Source organism: Salvelinus alpinus, chromosome 5, assembly GCF_045679555.1.
Source record: "Salvelinus alpinus chromosome 5, SLU_Salpinus.1, whole genome shotgun sequence".
Classification (NCBI taxonomy): domain Eukaryota; kingdom Metazoa; phylum Chordata; class Actinopteri; order Salmoniformes; family Salmonidae; genus Salvelinus; species Salvelinus alpinus.
Window position 1 is genome coordinate 70,395,647 of NC_092090.1, and position 19,412 is coordinate 70,415,058.

Genomic DNA, 19,412 nt, shown 5'->3' on the forward strand with positions numbered 1-19,412 from the left:
GACCTTTTCCAGAGCTTTATTTCTGGATCTGTACATCAGGTATTAAAGAACAGAAAATACAAAATGTTTAACAAAACCCAAAGAAAAAAAACTATTCAGTGTCTATGTACAATTCTTAAACAAAAGCGAGTTTCTCTTGAACATTCGATAGTAAATATGTTGATTGTCTATATTTCTGGATATACATTTGTTTTATTCACAAAAGATGTTTTCTTTACTTCAAAGAACTAGATGTTATTATTATTTTTTTAACAACCACAACTGCTATATCTTTTTGTACTATTAAACTTCAAAACACAATACAAAATATAAAAAGAAATGAGTGCTTTCTTACACACAAGTCTCTCCAGAGATTTCCCCAAAAAATATCACATTATGAGATTTCAGGACAGGGTTGTAAAATCAAAATATTAATCTACTAGTCAATGGCCTTTACATTCAGACAGTATTTCTGAGTCTTTATACCAAACCATAGGGTGAAATAAATATCACTGCACTGCTAAAGCTAGAGAGAGCCTGGAGACACCCACTACATCTGCACTTTTGATGATGGCGAGTAACAATGGTCTGGTACATACCCCTAGGCACTTGATGTATCTGAAAGCATTGGATAGGTATAAGCAATATGGTAGTAGTTCATCTGCCATTTTGGTTCCATCTATCCAACCATACCAGGGGCCGTATCCACAAAGCGTCTCAGAGTAGGAGTGCTGATCTAGGATCAGTTTGGCCTTTTAGATCACAATGAATAAGACACTTTGTGGATACGGGCCCATATCTATGCAAGTACCTAAGGGACGAGGGCTTGATTCTGAACCAGACCCATCTTTCAACATACTGACTACAGAAGCCATCCCTTTCACCAAGACAAAGACAGAAATGTGTAAAGGAAATAAATGAAGAGAAACAAAATGGGATTTGTACATATTATGATTGCAACTTCAAAATGCAACATTGAATAATATATTAATACGTCTTAGGTAAAGCCTTTTTAAGTGGTACATTTTCGAGAACTGTCACACAGCTAGCATGCATTGTTTTGCTGTCTCCCACTGCCAAGGGGAAAAATCCCCCCCAAAATATCCAAACACCAAAAGCCAATCAGTAAAATGTAAAAACATGTAATAATGTCAGTACATAGACACATTATTGCCTTTTGACAAGGAATCTAATTTTAAGTATTTGTATCAACACAGATTCACAAGTTTAAAGAGGTCAATGAAGACATTTAAGGCTATTAGTTAATTATTTACATGAAACTGTCCACATTTGGGGAAACATTGCAAGGTGAACAAACAGCTGACTCCAATGTCTGCCATAGAAACAGAATGACTAGATAACGCCTAGCTAGGTAAAACCAATGCAAAAAACCCATCTGTACATACTCAGGATAGTGAATTATTGTATGGTAAATGTGTATGTAAAAAATCTATGGACTTGTGGGTGACATTCAGAATTATACTGAACAAAACTATAAATGCAACATATAAAGTGTTGGTCCCATGTTTCATAAGCTGAAATAAAAGATCCCAGAAATGTTCCATATGCACAAAAAGCTTATTTCTCAAAAATTTTGTGCACAAATTTGTTTACATCCCTGTTAGTGCGCATTTCTCCTTTGCCAAGATAATCCATCCACCTGACAAGTGTGGCATATCAAGAAGCTGATTAAACAGCATGGTCAATACACAGGTGCACCTTGTACTGGGGACAATAAATGGCCCCTCTAAAATGTGCAGTTTTGACACATAACACCACAGATGTCTCAAGTTGAGGGAGCATGCAATTGGCATGCTGACTGTAGGAATGTCCACCAGGGCTGTTGCCAGAGAATTTAATGTTCATTTCGCTACCAAAAGCCACCTCCAATGTCGTTTTAGAGTATTTGGCAGTACGTCCAAACTGGCCTCACAACCGCAGACCTGTGGGATAGCCTGGGGGGGGGGGGGGGGGGGAAGTATTTCTGTCTGTAATGAAGACCTTTTGTGAGGAAAAACTAATTCTGATTGGCCTGGCACCCAGTGGGTGAGCCCTTGCCCAGTCATGTGAAATACATAGATTAGGGCCTAATTCATTTATTTCAATTGACTGATTTCCTTCTGTAAACTGTAACTCTGTAAAATCGTTGAAATTGTTGCGTTTATATTTTTGTTCAGTATATATACACCCCTGAAACCAACTAATTATCAAACTCACAATGCATAGGTAAATTAAGCAATCACTACTGCATACATTAAAAAGACAATGATGACATGCCCCCCCGACACTCAACACTTCACAATTAGTTCAGTCAAGAGAAATAGAAGTTGAATCTCTGTCAGACTGCAACTGGACATTAAAGTATGGACCGGATAATACCAGGCATCCTCCAGTCAGTACAGTGGAAGTGGCAGAAAAGGAAAAAAAGTGGCTTTAAATAAAGAAATAATACTGCTAACAAGCTTATGCAGGCCTTTTAAGTCGTTTCAATAAAGAGCAATACAGTAGAGGGAAGAAATAAACCCTAACTTTTGCAGATTGAGCAAGCTCCATGATGAACATGCAAACAGCACAATTAGCACTCAACTGGGGCCAAATAGATTTATGAAGAAATACATGTTGTGCTAAGAGTATAGGGCAGAAACTATATACATTACTGGAGCTGAACACATGACATCTCAGTGCAACACTATAATGCCAATCCAAAAACTGTTCTGTCATAATGTAAAATATTGTCATGATATTGGCTCATTTCTGGGGCAATAAGAGACTGATTTATAAGGGCATGTTTCAGATAATCTGATGGACAGATAAAACTGCCCAGATTAGTCGGGTGTCAGACCCAGCCTTTTAGTCTTCACATTGATCACTTGACTCCGCTAATAAAATTGGCGGATTTAAAAAAGGTTTAAAATGTTTTGGCAAGCTCTGTCACAGCTGAACACAGGAAAATCATCATATAATATATTGTTCAAATTCTAGAACATTCTCCTCTGGTTTGGCCACTTCAGACTGTTAAAGTCTGAAAAAAGCAAGCAGAGAACAAAAGAAGCTTCCACAGGAACAAAAACAAAGGAGGGAGAAAAAAACATCCTAGCAACTGATATGCTCCTAGTTATAACCTACACCGCCTCAACACCAACGAGTGTTGTTGCATTAAGTACAAAACCCAGGCTCCTCTCGGACAAAACACATTTGACCAAGCCTGGTTTCTGCAAGTACCTGTAAACACGGATTGTTAATCAAAAATACCACTTTAATAATGAACAAACTTAGTAAACCAGAACAAAGCTGGTTTGGCAACTGTATATGAGTGGCAGGATTACGTAGCTTTGACGAAATCGTCTGTAGATGTATGTGTGAGGGATGAGGAACAATACACAACTGTCTATCCGCAGCCTCCGGGACAGGCTGGGCTGGGCCCCACTCTACATGGACACTGACATCTCAGGGCCGCGGAAAATAAATGGCTATATAAACTCTTGAGAAATCAAGATTTTTTGTTCTATACGATAAAGACATCACTGATGTCATATTTCACAAATAAAATCAAAAACGAAATAAATGTGTATATATAATTATCAAACAAAAATCTCCAGTGAGTGAGTCTTATGTACACATGGGATGGTGGATTTAAAAGTGGGATTCTGGGGGCGGGGGTGGTCACTCTGACTGCAGCGCCGTGCTGTGACGTCGTGCATGTGCTCCCATAAACCCATTGGGCTCCCCACTGCCCGCCAAGCCCCCAAAGTCCGTGACGGACACCGCCATCTTGGTGCCGGTGATGCGGTGGTGTGCCGTGTTCCGCCGCCCCTCAAAGTCCACTCCGAGGTTACCCACGGAAACGTCGTTGATGAAAGAGTCGGGCAGCGCCAACTTGAGCCTCTTAGAAGGCCGCTCGCAGTCCTTGCCCCCGTACACCCCTCCCCGCTGGCCCAGGTCTGAGTGGTAGAAGCCAGCGTCCAGCATGTTGAGACAGTCGGGATCTCCTCCGTTGGAGGGGAAGCCCAGGGGCTCTTCCTGTGCCAGGGACCCCCGGTGGAGGCTCTCCAGAGGGGGGAAACCGTACGAGTCCAGGCAGCTCACCTCCGCTGGGCTGCACACTGTGGCCACGCTGTTACTCAGGGCTGAGAGATGGGGAAACATAAATAAACTTCTTGGTTATCTGTGGATTTCTTATGTATTGTTTTTAGGACTTATGTTGAATGTATAAAGTTGTATTGTTGTGTAATGTAATACCGAATGCCATATCTGAAGTTAGAGTAACTATTTTTCACTAGCCTATTAACTTCTTATGGCTGGGGGCGCTATTTTCACGTTCGGATGAAAAGCGTGCCCAGAGTAAACTGCCTGCTACTCAGGCCCAGAAGCTAAGATATGCATATTGTTAGTAGATTTGGATAGAAAACACTCTGAAGTTTCTAAAACTGTTTGAATGATATCTGTGAGTATAACAGAACTCATATGGCAGGCAAAAACCTGAGAAAAAATCCAACCAGGAAGTGGGAAATCTGAGGTTTGTAGATTTTCAAGTATATGCCTATCCAAGATAGTGTAAATTTGGTCCGATTGCACTTCCCAAGGCTTCCACTAGATGTCAACAGTCTTTAGAACCTTGTTTCAGGCTTCTACTGTGAAGGGAGAGCGAATAAGAGCTGTTTGACTAAGGGGTCTGGCAGAATGCCATGAGCTAAGTCACGCGCGCGGCCGTGAGAGCGAGCTGCGTTCCCTTACATTTCTAAAGACAAAGGAATTGTCCGGTTGGAATATTATTGAAGATTTATGATAAAAACATCCTAAAGATTGATTCTATACATCGTTTGACATGTTTCTACGAACTGTAATGGAACTGTTTTGACTTTTCGTCTAGACTAAGTGCCTGCGCCTTGTGAATTTGTGAACTAAACGCGAACAAAAAGGAGGTATTTGGACATAAATTATGAACAAAACAAACATTTATTGTGGAACTGGAATTCCTGGGAGTGCATTCCGATGAAGATCATCAAAGGTAAGTGAATATTTATAATGCTATTTCTGACTTCTGTTGATTCCACAACATGGCGGGTCTCTGTATGGATGGTTTTGGTGGCTGAGCGCTGTACTCAGATTATTCCATGGTGTGCTTTCGCTGTAAAGCTTTTTTGAAATCTGACACAGCAGTTGCATTAAGGAGAAGTTTATCTTTAAGGAAGGAGAGGGTAAGTTTGTGCTACATACCGTGTTGAGAGTCTGAGACCCTGTTGACTAACCTGTGAGGTCGCTGGCAGTGATGGAGTTGAGCAGGCTGAGCTGCTGCTCTGTGGTGGGCTCCATCCTCACCCCTCCTCCTCCGCCTGAGCACACAGAGGAGGAGCTGTCTACTGCCAGGCCCTCCGCCTCGTCCACCAGCCGGTCCATCAGGTCCCTGCGGGCAGGGGGAACACACAAGACGTTAACACACACAGACACATTCTCCCATAATAACCATTAGCAATCTCCACCCCTTTTGTGTAGTTGCAAGTACATTAAAATAAAATTTGCATTCACAGGCCATCATCATATTCAGAGGGAACTCCGTCGACATACACTACCGTTCAGAAGTTTGGGGTCACTTAGAAATGTATAGCAAATTTTTTGTCCATTAAAATAACATAAAATTGATCAGATATAGAGTGTAGACATTGTTAATGACTATTGTAGCTGGAAACGTATGATTTTTTATGGAAAATCTACATAGGCGTACAGAGGCCCATTATCAGCAACCATCACTCCTGTGTTTCAATGGCACGGTGTGTTAGCTAATCCAAGTTTATCATTTTAAAAGGCTAATTGATCATTAGAAAACCCTTTTGCAATTATGTTAGCACAGCTGAAAACTGTTGTGCCGATTAAAGAAGCAATAAAACTGGCCTTCTTTAGACTAGTTGAGTATCTGGAGCATCAGTATTTGTGGGTTCGATTACAGGCTCAAAATGGCCAGGAACAAAGCACTTTCTTCTGAAACGCATCAGTCTATTCTTATTCTGTGAAATAAAGGCTATTCCATGCGAGAAATTGCCAAGGAACTGAAGATCTCGTAAAACGCTGTGTACTACTCCCTTCACAGAACAGCGCAAACTGGCTCTAACCAGAATAGAAAGAGTGGGAGGCCCCGGTGCACAACTGAGCAAGAGGACAAGTACATTACAGTGTCTAGTTTGAGAAACAGACGCCTCACAAGTCCTCAACTGGCAGCTTCATTAAATAGTACCCGCAAAACACCAGTCTCATCCTCAACAGTGAAGAGGCAACTACGGGATGCTGGCCTTCTAGGCAGAGTTGCAAAGAAAAAGCCATAAAAGCCAAAAAGCCCAAAAAAGAAAAGATTAAGATGGGCAAAAGAACACAGACACTGGACAAAGGAAGATTGGAAAAAAGTGTTATGGACAGACGAATCTAAGTTTCAGGTGTTTGGATCACAAAGAAGAACATTAGTGAAAAGCATTTTTTTTTTTATATGCTGGAGGAGTGCTTAATGCCACCTGTCATGCATGGTGGAGGCAATGTGATGGTCTGGGGGTGCTTTGGTGGTGGTAAAGTGGGAGATTTGTACAGGGTAAAAGGGATCTTGAAGAAGGAAGGCTATCACTCCATTTTGCAACGCCATGCCATACCCAGTGCTTAATTGGAGCCAATTTCCTCCTACAACAGGACAACGACCCAAAGCACAGCTCCAAACTATGCAAGAACTATTTAGGGAAGAAGCAGTCAGCTGGTATTCTGTCTATAATGGAGTGGCCAGCAGTCACCGGATCTCAACCCTATTGAGCTGTTGTGGGAGCAGCTTGACCGTATGGTACGTAAGAAGTGCCCATCAAGCCAATGCAACTTGTGGGCGGTGTTTCAGGAAGCATGGGGTGAAACCTCTTCAGATTACCTCAACAAATTGACAACTAGAATGGCAAAGGTCTGAAAGGCTGTAATTGCTGCAAATGGAGTATTCTTTGACAAAAGCAAAAAGTTTGAAGGACACAATTATTATTTCAATTAAAAATCATTATTTCTAACCTTGTCAACATTGTCTTGACTATATTTTTTATTCATTTTGCAACTAATTTCATGTAAACTCAGGAAAAAAAGAAACGTCCTCTCTGTCAACTGCATTTATTTTCAGCAAACTTAACATGTGTAAATATTTGTATGAACATAACAAAATTCAACAACTGAGACAAACATGTTCCACAGACACGTGACTAACAGAAATGGAATAATGTGTCCCTGAACAAAGGGGGGGGGGGGGGGTCAAAATCAAAAGTAACAGTCAGTATCTGGTGTGGCCACCAGCTGCATTAAGTACTGCAATGTATCTCCTCCTCATGGACTGCACCAGATTTGCCAGTTCTTGCTGTGAGATGTTACCCCACTCTTCCACCACGGCACCTGCAAGTTCCCGGCCATTTCTGTATGGGAATGGCCCTAGCCCGGACTCTTCGATCCAACAGGTCCCAGATATGCTCAATGGGATTGAGATCCGGGCTCGTCGCTGGCCATGGCAGAACACTGACATTCCTGTCTTGCACGAAATCACGCACAGAACGAGCAGTATGGCTGGTGGCATTGTCATGCTGGAGGGTCATGTCAGGATGAGCCTGCAGGGAAGGGTACCACATGTGGGGGAAGGATGTCTTCCCTGTAACGCACAGCGTTGAGATTGCCTGCAATGACAGCAAGCTCAGTCCGATGATGCTGTGACACACCGCCCCAGACCATGACAGACCCTCCACCTCCAAATCAATTTCGCTCCAGAGTACAAGCCTCGGTGTAACGCTCATTCCTTCGACGATAAACGTAAATCCAACCATCACCCCTGGTGAGACAAAACCGCGACTCGTCAGTGAAGAGCACTTTTTGGCAGTCCTGTCTGGTCCAGGGACGGTGGGTTTGTGCCCATTGGCGATGTTGTTGCCGGTGATGTCTGGTGAGGACCTGCCTTACAACAGGCCTACAAGTCCTCAGTCCACCCTCTCTCAGCCTATTGTGGACAGTCTGAGCACTGATGGAGGGATTGCACGTTCCTGGTGTAACTCGGGCAGGTGTTGTTGCCATCCTGCACCTGTCCCGCAGGTGTGATGTTCGGATGTACCGATCCTGTGCAGGTGTTGTTACACGTGCTCTGCCACTGCGAGGACGATCAGCTGTCCGTCCTGTCTCCCTGTAGCGCTGTCTTAGGCATCTCACAGTACATTGCAATTTATTGCCCTGTCCACACCTGCAGTCCTCATGCGTCCTTGCAGCATGCCTAAGGCACATTCACGCAGATGAACAGGGACCCTGGGCATCTTTCTTTTGTTGTTTTTCAGAGTCAGTAGAAAGGCCTCTTTAGTGTCCTAAGGTTTCATAACTGTGACCTTAATTGCCTACCGTCTGTAAGCTGTTAGTGTCATAATGACCGTTCCACAGGTGCATGTTCATTAATTGTTTATGGTTCATTGAACAAGCATGGGAAACAGTGTTTAACTTCTTGCAACTATAGGGGGTGCTGTTCCGCATTAGCATATTTGTGTCTCCAAATTAAACTGCCTCGTGCTAAATTCTTGATCGTACAATATGCATATTATTGTTATTATTGGATAGAAAACAGTCTATAGTTTCTATAGGAGTTGAAATTTTGTCTCTGAGTGGTACAGAACAATTTCTACAGCACTTTTCATGACAGGGTTCAGATTTCAGAAATTTTTACCTCTGATCTGGGGTCTGTTTTTAAGGCGACAGTGAATGCTATGAAGAAACCGACACTGCCTACGTCTTCCTCTGGGTGTCTGTACGTCATCACGTTTTCAATGGAATCGATGGGACGTTCACAGCCATTATAAAAGACGAAAATGTACAGAGACCACCCTTTCTCAACGTGCGCCTGAAGCGTAAAGGACATCGGACCTGCCTCGTTCCAAATCGTTTTCTAACCAGCAGTATTTCTCCGGTCATGTTTTCAGTCGTTATAGTTGTTAAAAACATCATAATGTAGTGAATTTTAACCGTTTTATATCAATTTATATCCGTTTAGTGCGATTTTGAGGAATTTCTTTGTCGTGCACTCTGAAAGTTTGGACACGCTTTAGGGTGTCGGTCGTTGGTGATGGACATTTCGAAGGACAGAGGACATCTATCGACCAAAAGACGTTTATAACATAGAAAGGATACATTGCCCAAGAATATGATGGAAGATCAGCTCAAAGTAAGCAATATTTAATATGATAAACCGTGTTTCTGTCGAAATATTTTAAACGCATACATCGCCATTTTGTTTGGTATAGCTTCACTTGGCCAACCCTGTATTGAAAAGTAAGGATAATTTTAAAAATGTAAATCAGCGGTTGCATTAAGAACTAATTTGTCTTTCGATTCCTGTCAACCCTGTATTTTTTAGTCAAGTATATGATTAGCTTTTAATTAAACTAGATCACTCTGATAGATGACGTCAGACATATTGAGGCTTGATTTCCTAGTATTTTCATTGTGTAACCACGGTTTTGTATGGCTAAATATGCACCTTTTCGAACAAACTGTATATGTATGTTGTAAAATGATGTTACAGGAGTGTCATCGGAAGAATTCTGAGAAGGTTAGTGAAAAAATTAATATCTTTTGGCGGTGGTTACGTTATAGCGCTCTTTGGCTGGAATCGATGCTCTGGTAACGTTGGAACATGTAGTATGCTAACTTATCGATTTATTGTGTTTTCGCTGAAAAACGCTTAGAAAATCTGAAATATGGTCTGAAATCACAAGAACTGGGTCTTTCCATTGCTATGCTTTGTCTATTTTTATGAAATGTTTTATGATGAGTAAATTGGTCATACACGTTGCTCTATCTAGTAATTCTAGTGGATTTGTGATGGTCGGTGCAATTGTAAACTGTGATTTCTACCTGAAATATGCACTTTTTTCTAACAAAAACTATCCTATACCATGAATATGTTATCAGACTGTCATCTGATGGTTTTTTTTATAGGTTATTGGCTATCAATATCTTAGTTGAGCCGAATTGGTGATAGCACCTGAAGGAGTAAGAAACTGATGGAGTTAGAATAGTGGTGTATTTTGCTAACGTGTTTAGCTAATAGATTTACATATTTTGTCTTCCCTGTAAAACATTTTAAAAATCTGAAATGGTGGCTTTATTCACAAGATCTGTATCTTTCATCTGGTGTCTTGGACTTGTGATTTAATGATATTTAGATGCTACTATCTACTTCTGAAGCTATGCTATCTATGCTAATCAGTGTGTGGGGGGTGGGGGGTGCTCCCGGATCCGGGGTTAGTAGCAATGAAAGGTTAAACCCTTTACAATGAAGATCTGTGAAGTTATTTGGATTTGACGAATTAGCTTTGAAATACAGGGTCTTGAAAAAGGGACATTTCTTTTTTTGCTGAGTTTATGTTTACATGGAAAACAATGACATTTCTAAGTGACCCCAAACCTTTGAACGGTAGTGTACATTTGGCAATGAATTCAGACCTCAGTTACTACAGTTGTTGAGCATACTGAATGATCACTTACGTTACACCAGGATAGCTGCTATACTTCTTCTTGCCAAAGCGATTCTGCTGGACAAAGAAATCAAAGCGCTCCGACTTCTTCCACATGTAGTAAAAGGCAACACATTCAGCTACCGTCCGTGTCTTAACCTGATGAAGGGCAGAAATACATGATGAAAAGAAGTGTTCTCCAACACAGGAAGTTAGTGCCACAGGCTTTTTAAAGAAAGGGTAAATAAAGTATGCATGTTCATATCCTTACAGAAGCTATCAATATGATATTACAATCACTTCACCACCTTCTAAAATCAGTAACAGAGAGAGAGTCCCACCTTGTGCTTCTGTATGAGGTGAAAGTTCTTATCGTATAGCTGTAGTGCATGTTCAAAGTTTCTGCATTCATCTTCAGACCACGGTGGGGATTCCTCTGTAATAATCACAAGGGGTCATTTTCCCTCTCCCAACAAAGTGTCATTTTTGAAAGAGCCTACTAATTATTCAAAATGGTGACTTACCCTTTGATGAGTTCACGTTACTGCAATACCTCTCCAGTGCTTCAGGGGTATTGTAGTTACATTTCACAAGCTCATACAGAGCCTACAGGGAAACGACAGAGGAATAGGTCAACGACTTACATTGACAACAACCATGACAATCATGTAACTTTGACAGACGGACAATAACTTTGAGATGGCAGCTGGAGAATGTCTAATGTTATGACATCCAGCGAGTCTTAAAGAAGTCTTCCACAATGCCAGTAAGACAGACAGCTAGATGAGGATTGACCATCACGCGCAGCGATGACTGACCTGCTCATTGTCGCTCACATGAGCCCCTGCCATGTCACTTCCTGTCCTCTCATCGGTGGCCCGTGACGACGCCTCACACAGGAAGTCTCTGACCTTGCTTTCTGACAACACGTCCGGGCTCCATAGCAACTGGTCATCATCTTCGTATACTTCATGAAAATGGCAGATGAGAATCACAATGTTAGACACTCTTTGCAATGTTACACTTGGAAACACTGCTAAATGTCTGACTGTCAAGTGCAACAGGTTTATGGGTTAACCTCTTGAGAAAGCCTGCACTCACCCTTATCGTCGCCATAGTGACAGAGGTGGGTGGGGACCTCTGCTTGGTGCTGCGACCCCACCATTATTTCCTGTGAAATGCAAATACAAAACAGATTTACTCCCAGAACATGCAGCACCATGTTTCTACCATCAGTAAATGCAGGTCTAGGATCATTTAACCGAATAACGTTACTAAACAACCGTAACCATTGAAAACTGACCTCCAATCTGTGCTTATGGGAAACTTAATCCTATATCTTCTTCAATCAAGTCACTTTTAAAAGGAGGACAAGTTTTACCTTTCTGGAGTCCTCTAGGCTTGGCCCATCCTCCTCACACTCGGACTCCTTATCACCGTCGTAGATAGTATTAGCTGACAATGCAAAGACAGAACGGCCACGCCTCATTAGAATGCTTGTTATACGAATGGGACCCTGTGCTTATCAACTCATCACGTCAAAGCTAACAAGATAAATACAAAGTACTTTTGTTTATAATGACACCTGCACTTGACAGTATTTTTCCCATTATTATGAGTTTTCAATTACATTATACTGCAGGCTAAACTTGGGAAACAATAACAAATAAAACATTGCAGTGGCTCATAATATTCACACTATAAAGCATTATATGAATCTGACCAATTGTATTTGTGTTTTATAATTGTGCTCTTGAGCTCTGACAATGTCTTATCACTTATCCCTGAGATGTCCTAATAAAGTTTGAATTGCCTTACATCTGAGTGTTCTGGGGAAGAAGTCGGTGGCCTCATGGGAGGTGACTGAAGGGGTGAGGTCATCAGCGGAGGACTGGGTCTCCTCCTCATAGTCCCCTGATAGCAGGTCTTTAGCTATCTCCTCCTGTGGAAGAACCCAATTATCGTTAGTAACCGTTAGTTACATCAGTAACTGTTAGTTAGCGCTGGGAGCCCGCCAAGGATCAATTGATCCTAAAAGCTACAAGTTGTTTTGTTCCATATCTGTCGTAAACACACTTTGTAGGTAATACAGAAGTAAAACAGACACTTATAATGTAATCATAGTTGGGATAGATGCCTACTGATTAGATCACAGATACATAAGGGAACTTGACTGAAAACATCTTTGAATATCTACAAATTGGCTCTACAGTACACCGTGACAATGTTCCCTTTACCAAATCGGAAAATATTGGAATGAATTTTGTTCACCTTGTCCAAAGTCATGTCTGGCAGCTCATCCGTCAGCTCCCCAGAAAAGCTGTCCATGCTGGAGCCTGCAGCCGTACTGACAGACGCCTCGTAGCGGTAGATGGCCAGCAGTTCCTCCAACGGCATGTTCCCCTCCTGTTACAACAAACAGAAATCCCTTTAGATCACGTCTCTACAATCCAAATTATGATAATACATGTCTGCTATGTGAAGACTGGTTTGACAAAAAGTTCCATATGATACAATATTCTCCCCCCCGAGCCTATAACGTTTGATTAATTATAGTAGGGAAGGAAGTGGTCATTCAAATATTGACAGAATGAAAAACCTTCCGATAAAAGCAACAACTAAATTTCCTGTCCAAAAGAAAGGAAACGGGGTATTATTTCCTGTTATTAGCCAACCAACCTTCTCCAGATCGGCTATCTCTGAGTTAAAGTTTCTCTCGCCCTCCAATGACTCTTCCTCCTCCAAAGTCCTCTCGTCGTCATATTCGTGGACTAGCATATCTGCTGTCGGATCGAAGTCATGATCTTCAGACGATAAAGAGCCAACTGTGGAGCGGGGAAACTATTTTAGATCGCAGTTGAATGGCACCATTAAGGACAATTGGCAAATAAATTAGATACACTCTGCAAAACTGGCACTGCCAATGCCACTGCTTGTCAATGCCACTGCTTGTCAATGCCACTGCTTGCCAATGCCACTGCTTGCCAATGCCACTGCTTGTCAATGCCACTGCTTGTCAATGCCATTGTCGCACACAAAGCATCATTTACATGGAATATTTTCTCAATATTTCTTAATGAACAGATTTAGCTTCATGGTATCATAATAAACATCACCTGAATAGAAAATGGACAGGTCATATTCATAACGTCAGTATTTCACTTTCAAATTCCATTAAAACTGGAATCCTTAGTTGCGATATCAATATACAGTACCAGTCAAAAGTTTGGACACACCTACTCATTCAAGAGTTTTTCTTTTTTTACTATTTTCTACATTGTATAATAATAGTGAAGACATCAAAACTATGAAATAACATATGGAATGTAGTAACCAGAAAAGTGTTAAACAATACATATTTTAGATTCTTCAAAGTAGCCACCCTTTGCCTTGATGACAGCCTTTGCACACTTTTGGCATTCTCTCAACCAGCTTCATGAAGAATGCTTTTCCAACAGTCTTGAAGGAGTTCCCATATATGCTGAGCACTTGGCTGCTTTTCCTTCCCTCTGTGGTCCAACTCATCATCTGATGCAGCACTCCATCACTCTCCTTCTTGGTCAAATAGCCCTTAGACAGCTTTGAGGTGTGTTGGGTCATTGTCCTGTCGAAAAACAAATGATAGTCCCACTAAGCGCAAATCAGACGTGATGGCGCATTGCTGCAGAATGCTGTGGTAGCCATGCTGGTTAAGTGTGCCTTGAATTCTAAATATATCGCTGACAGTGTCACCAGCAAAGCACCCCCACACCATCACACCTCCTCCATGCTTCATGATGGGAACCACACATGTGGAGGTCATCCGTTCACCTACTCCGTGTCTCACAAAGACACAGCGGTTGGAACCAAAAATCTCAAATTTGTACTCATCAGACCAAATTACAGATTTCCACCGGTCTAACGCCCATTGCTCGTGTTTCTTGGCCCAAGCAAGTCTCTTCTTATTTGTGTCCTTTAGTAGTCATTTCTTTGCAGCAATTCGACCATGATGGCTTGATTCACAGTTGATGTTGAGATGTGTCTGTTACTTGAACTCTGTGAAGCATTTATTTGGGCTGGAATTTCTGAGGCTAGTAACTCTAATGAACTTATCCTCTGCAGCAGAGGTAACTCTGGGTCTTCCTTTCCTTTGGCGGTCCTCAGAGCCAATTCCATCATGGCGCTTGATTGCTTTTGCAACTTTCAAAGTTCTTGACATTTATCGTATTGACTGACCTTCATGTCTTAAAGTAATGATGCACTGTTGTTTCTCTTTGCTTATTTGAGCTGTTCTTGCTATAATATGGACTTGGTCTTTTACCAAATAGGGCTATCTTCTGTATACCACCCCTACCTTGTCACAACATAACTGATTGGCTCAAACGTATTAAGAAGGAAAGAAATTCCACAAATTATTTTTATAACCTTTATTTAACTAGGCAAGTCAGTTAAGAACAAATTCTTATTTACAATGACAGTCTACCAAAAGGCAAAAGGCCTCCTGCGGGGACAGGGGCCTGGGATTTAAAAAATGAATACAATATAAATATAGGACAAAACACACATCACAACACTACATAAAGAGAGACCTAAGACAACAACATAACAAGGCAGAAAAACATGACAACACAGCATGGTAGCAACACAACATGGTAGCAGCACAAAAACACAGTACAAACATTATTGGGCAAAGTCAACAGCACAAAGATCAAGAAGGTAGAGACAACAATACATCATACAAAGCAGCCACAATTGTCAGTAAGTGTCCATGATTGAGTCTTTGAATGAAGAGATTGAGATAAAACTGTCCAGTTTGCTTGGTTTGTTGCAGCTCGTTCTAGTCGCTAGCTGCAGCGAACTGAAAAGAGGAGCGACCCAGGGATGTGTGTGCTTTGGGGACCTTTAACAGAATGTGACTGGCAGAACGGGTGTTGTATGTGGAGAATGAGGGCTGCAGGAAATATCTCAGATAGGGGGAGTGAGGCCTAAGAGGGTTTTATAAATAAGCATCAACCAGTGGGTCTTGCGACAGGTTCCTCAGATGACCAGTTTACAGAGTATAGAGTGCAGTGATGTGTCCTATAAGGATCATTGGTGGCAAATCTGATGGCCGAATGGTAAAGAACATCTAGCCGCTCGAGACCACCCTTACCTGGCGATCTATAAATTATGTCTCTAATCTAGCATGGGTAGGATGGTCATCTGAATTAGGGTTAGTTTGGCAGCTGGGGTGAAAGAGGAGCGATTACGATAGAGGAAACCAAATCTAGATTTAACTTTAGCCTGCAGCTTTGATATGTGCTGAGAGAAGGACAGTGTACAGTAGGAGAAGGACAGTACCCATTCTCCTTGTATGAGGTGACTACCTCAAGCTCTAAACCCTCAGAGGTAGTAATCACGCCTGTGGGGAGAGGGGCATTCTTCTTATCAAACCACATTACCCTTTTTGGAGGTGTTCAGAACAAGGTTAAGGGTAGAGAAAGCTTTGTTGTAGAGCATTTAAGACAAAATCCGGGGAGGGGCCAGCTGAGTATAAGACTGTATCATCTGCATATAAATGGATGAGAGAGCTTCCTACTGCCTGAGCTATGTTGTTGATGCAAATTGAGAAGAGCGTGGGGCCTAGGATTGAGCCTTGGGGTACTCCCTTGCTGACAGGCAGTGGCTGAGACAACAGATTTTCTGACTTTATACACTGCACTCTTAGAGAGGTAGTTAGCAAACCAGGCCAAAGACCCCTCAGAGACACCAATACTCCTTAGCCAGCGCACAAGAATGGAATGGTCTACCGTATCAAAAGCTTTGACCAAGTCAATAAAAATAGCAGCACAATATTGCTTAGAATCAAGGGCAATGGTGACATCATTGAGGACCTTTAAGGTTGCAGTGACACATCCATAACCTGAGCGGAATCCAGATTACATACCCGAGAGAACACTATAGACATCAAGAAAGCCAGTCAATTGATTATTGACAAGTTTTTCCAACACTTTTGATAAACAGGGCAAAATAGAAATAGGCCTATAACAGTTAGGATCATCTTTATCTCCCCCTTTAAATAAAGGACAAACTGTGGCTGCCTTCCAAGCAATGGGAACCTCCACAGAAAGGAGAGACAGGTTAAAAAGGTTGGATAGGCTTTGTGATGATAGGGCCAGCAACCATAAAGAAGAAAGGGTCGAAACCATCTAACCCAGATGGTTTTTTGGGGTCAAGTTTAAGGAGCTCCTTTAGCAATTCGGACTCAGTGACCGCCTGAAGGGAGAAACTTTGTAGCGGGCATGGGAAAAAGAGGGAGGAGCATCGGGGATAGCTGCATTAGAAGGGATGGGAGATGAGGAAATGTTGGACGGGCAAGGAGGTATGTTAGAGTCAAATAGGAATCCTGACTTAATGAAGTGGCGATTAAAGAGCTCAGCCATGTGCTTCTTGTCAGTAACAACCACATCATCAATATTAAGGGACATGGGCAGCTGTGAGGAGACACAGCTGTTAATTGGACTGCATTCCAGGTGACTACCTCATGAAGCTGGTTGAGATAATGCCAAGAGTGTGACTAAGCAAAGGGTGGCTACTTTGAAGAATCTCAAATATAAAATATATTTAACAATTTTTTGGTTACTACCTGATTCCATATTTGTAATTTCATAGTTGATGTTTTCACTATTATTCTACAATGTGGAAAATAGTAAAAATAAAGAAAAACCCTGGAATTAGTAGGTGTGTCCAAACTTTTGACTGGTACTGTATGTATGCATGTATGTATGTATGCATGTATGCTTGTTTTACTCCAATATTTGTAAACAACATAAATGTAAACAAACACTATTGCTTCAAAACATGATTAGAACTATAATTTTTATATCATGGATGGTCAGTCCTTGAATCCATACCCCTGTCTATGAATTTGAGAGTGGTTACACATTTATCCAGGCCCATCCCTCAGATTTTTTATCAAAACACAGGCGGAGTGACGCTTTGTTATTGTTTGAATTAAGGATTGTGTTTAAAAAAAAAATAGAATTCCTACATTACCTGGGCTCGAACTCCCGAAGGAAGCCTGTTTAGAAGAACAAAAATATAAGAGCACAAATGAAGCAACATTGAAAAGACGAAATACTATACGTGAATGTAGCCTGGGCTGTCGCTAGTGGGGTTTATGGATCTCCACCATTAGTCTTAGTGTACAACCGGTAATGCACTCGAGTCCCCCTGCGACCGGTTCGTACATAAAACATTCTTCATTCACATCAAGCCCATAATAGACATCCATAAACCCCACTAGCAGCTTCCCAGGCTGATGTGAAGGCTGCTCTGTTACACTGTCGAAAACATCAGTCGATTCTTGTAAAAATGTAAATTACAACCAACTTTTCCTCGTACATACTAGCTACTTAAGATGAGATTCAATTGGCTCCGTGCTATCCGTGACCCTTGGGACGTCCCTACCGCATTGAAGATGACATTTTTGGTTCGGGATAAGGGTTGAGTTAAGGTTAGGTTTAGCTAAAAGGGTTAAGGTTAGATAAAGGGTTAGCTCAAAGCAGTGGAAAAGTTGCTAACGATCTAAAAGTATAAAGCTCTCCGTGATTAGATTCGAACTCGCACCCATCCTTTCGTTTTTGCCTTAAGTAACCATCTGTCTTATGAAACCATACCAAACGTAACATATCACACTAAATGGAGTGTCTCGGATTTACGTACAGAATAATATGAAATGCTCTGAGACCAGTTTGCAACCGAACAACACAAATTAGATAAATCGGTGGTTGTATTTGCTAAAAGTTATTAAAAGCATTAATTTCAGCACCCTGCGAAAGGACCGCAGTTGTACAGGCCAAACATTGGTACAGGTAAGCGTTTTCAGAATGTACATTTTGGCAAGAATCGACTGATGGTGACTCAAGGTTGTCGCTAACAAATCCCGCGACCAGTTATCAAAACTCAACTCCGCCTCGATATAAGAGAACGGAGTTGAGCGTTCCTCAGCTAGTTACCGACCGTATAGATAAGCGGTTTGATGTAATGTTATCGTATGATTAGTAAATATGTTAGCAATAGGATAACATTTGGATGTGGGACGCAAAATAACAACAATAGACAGTTTTCCCACAAACTGTCGGTGTTCGGAAATGATCGAGAAAGGTAATCTTATTAACTAACGTTACACAGGCAAACCTAGGCTAGAGAAAAAAATCGTTTTGTTTAGCTACACGGCATTTCTAAAACTGGGAACAATTCCCCGGTCATTAAAGATTTTTTACATTATTTTGTGTACACAAGAACCGAAAAATACCATCGCAATTACTTGAAAATTCCACCAAATTGGCGTCTCAATCTACCCAGTCGATGTTAGCAAAGCAGCTGAGAACGCGCACAGGCCTTGTCGTGAAAGATCGGTATATACATTTAAACATATTTTAGAGGCAATTGCGGCAATCATTCCACAAAACCACACATATAGAACAAAAAAACATTAATCTATGAAATCGATAACATTTAAAAAGAAAGTTAACGACAAAAATGTAAAAAACATCGATTTAAAATCTGATGCTTCTCCCCTATTTTCCCTCTTACCTCCGCCATATTGGTACCTATAGGCTCCTTCCAGCCTTCCAGCCGAGTACCCGGATCGACTCTCTGAGCCAATCAGAGATCCAGGTAACAGTAGTAGTGACGTCTTTCTAACTAAATACTGGTAGGCTACCTGTCAAAATCTAGGAATGTTACTGTAGAAATTGACTTTGATAAAAAATTTATTGATTGGCAAACGTTAAATCGGTTTGTATTTATAGGCGTGTCATTTGAGACCTAAGAGTAGCCTTACTTACCACTATCCAAGCAGATAGTGTTGAAACACTTATGATGTCATGATGAATCGTGATTAATTTAATTTTCCTTGAATAAAGGAAAATCAGACAATTTACTAAAAATAAATCAGACAATTTAAATCAGTCAACAGGCCAT

General features: G+C 41.4%; 1 protein-coding gene across 1 annotated transcript; it reads right to left on the minus strand.

The window, feature by feature from the left end:
* Positions 1 to 19,084, minus strand: LOC139576653 (mesoderm induction early response protein 3-like). The gene is made up of 13 exons (XM_071402975.1): positions 19,023 to 19,084; positions 17,481 to 17,505; positions 13,146 to 13,291; positions 12,738 to 12,872; positions 12,285 to 12,408; positions 11,848 to 11,921; positions 11,568 to 11,637; positions 11,285 to 11,433; positions 10,991 to 11,072; positions 10,808 to 10,902; positions 10,498 to 10,625; positions 5,229 to 5,383; positions 1 to 4,106 (listed from the first exon to the last, which is right to left on the minus strand). The coding sequence occupies exons 1-13, from the start codon at positions 19,029 to 19,031 to the stop codon at positions 3,643 to 3,645; spliced, it is 1,656 nt and encodes a 551-aa protein (XP_071259076.1). The 5' UTR covers positions 19,032 to 19,084; the 3' UTR covers positions 1 to 3,642.
* Between the last annotated feature and the right edge of the window lie 328 nt (positions 19,085 to 19,412).

Excerpts from the sequence above, each read along its gene's own strand:
- LOC139576653 (XM_071402975.1), bottom strand. Across the intron at positions 11,073-11,284 it reads ATGTGAGCGACAATGAGCAG|GCTCTGTATGAGCTTGTGAA; the intron begins GTCAGTCATCGC and ends GTTTCCCTGTAG. Across the intron at positions 10,903-10,990 it reads TAACGTGAACTCATCAAAGG|AGGAATCCCCACCGTGGTCT; the intron begins GTAAGTCACCAT and ends TGATTATTACAG.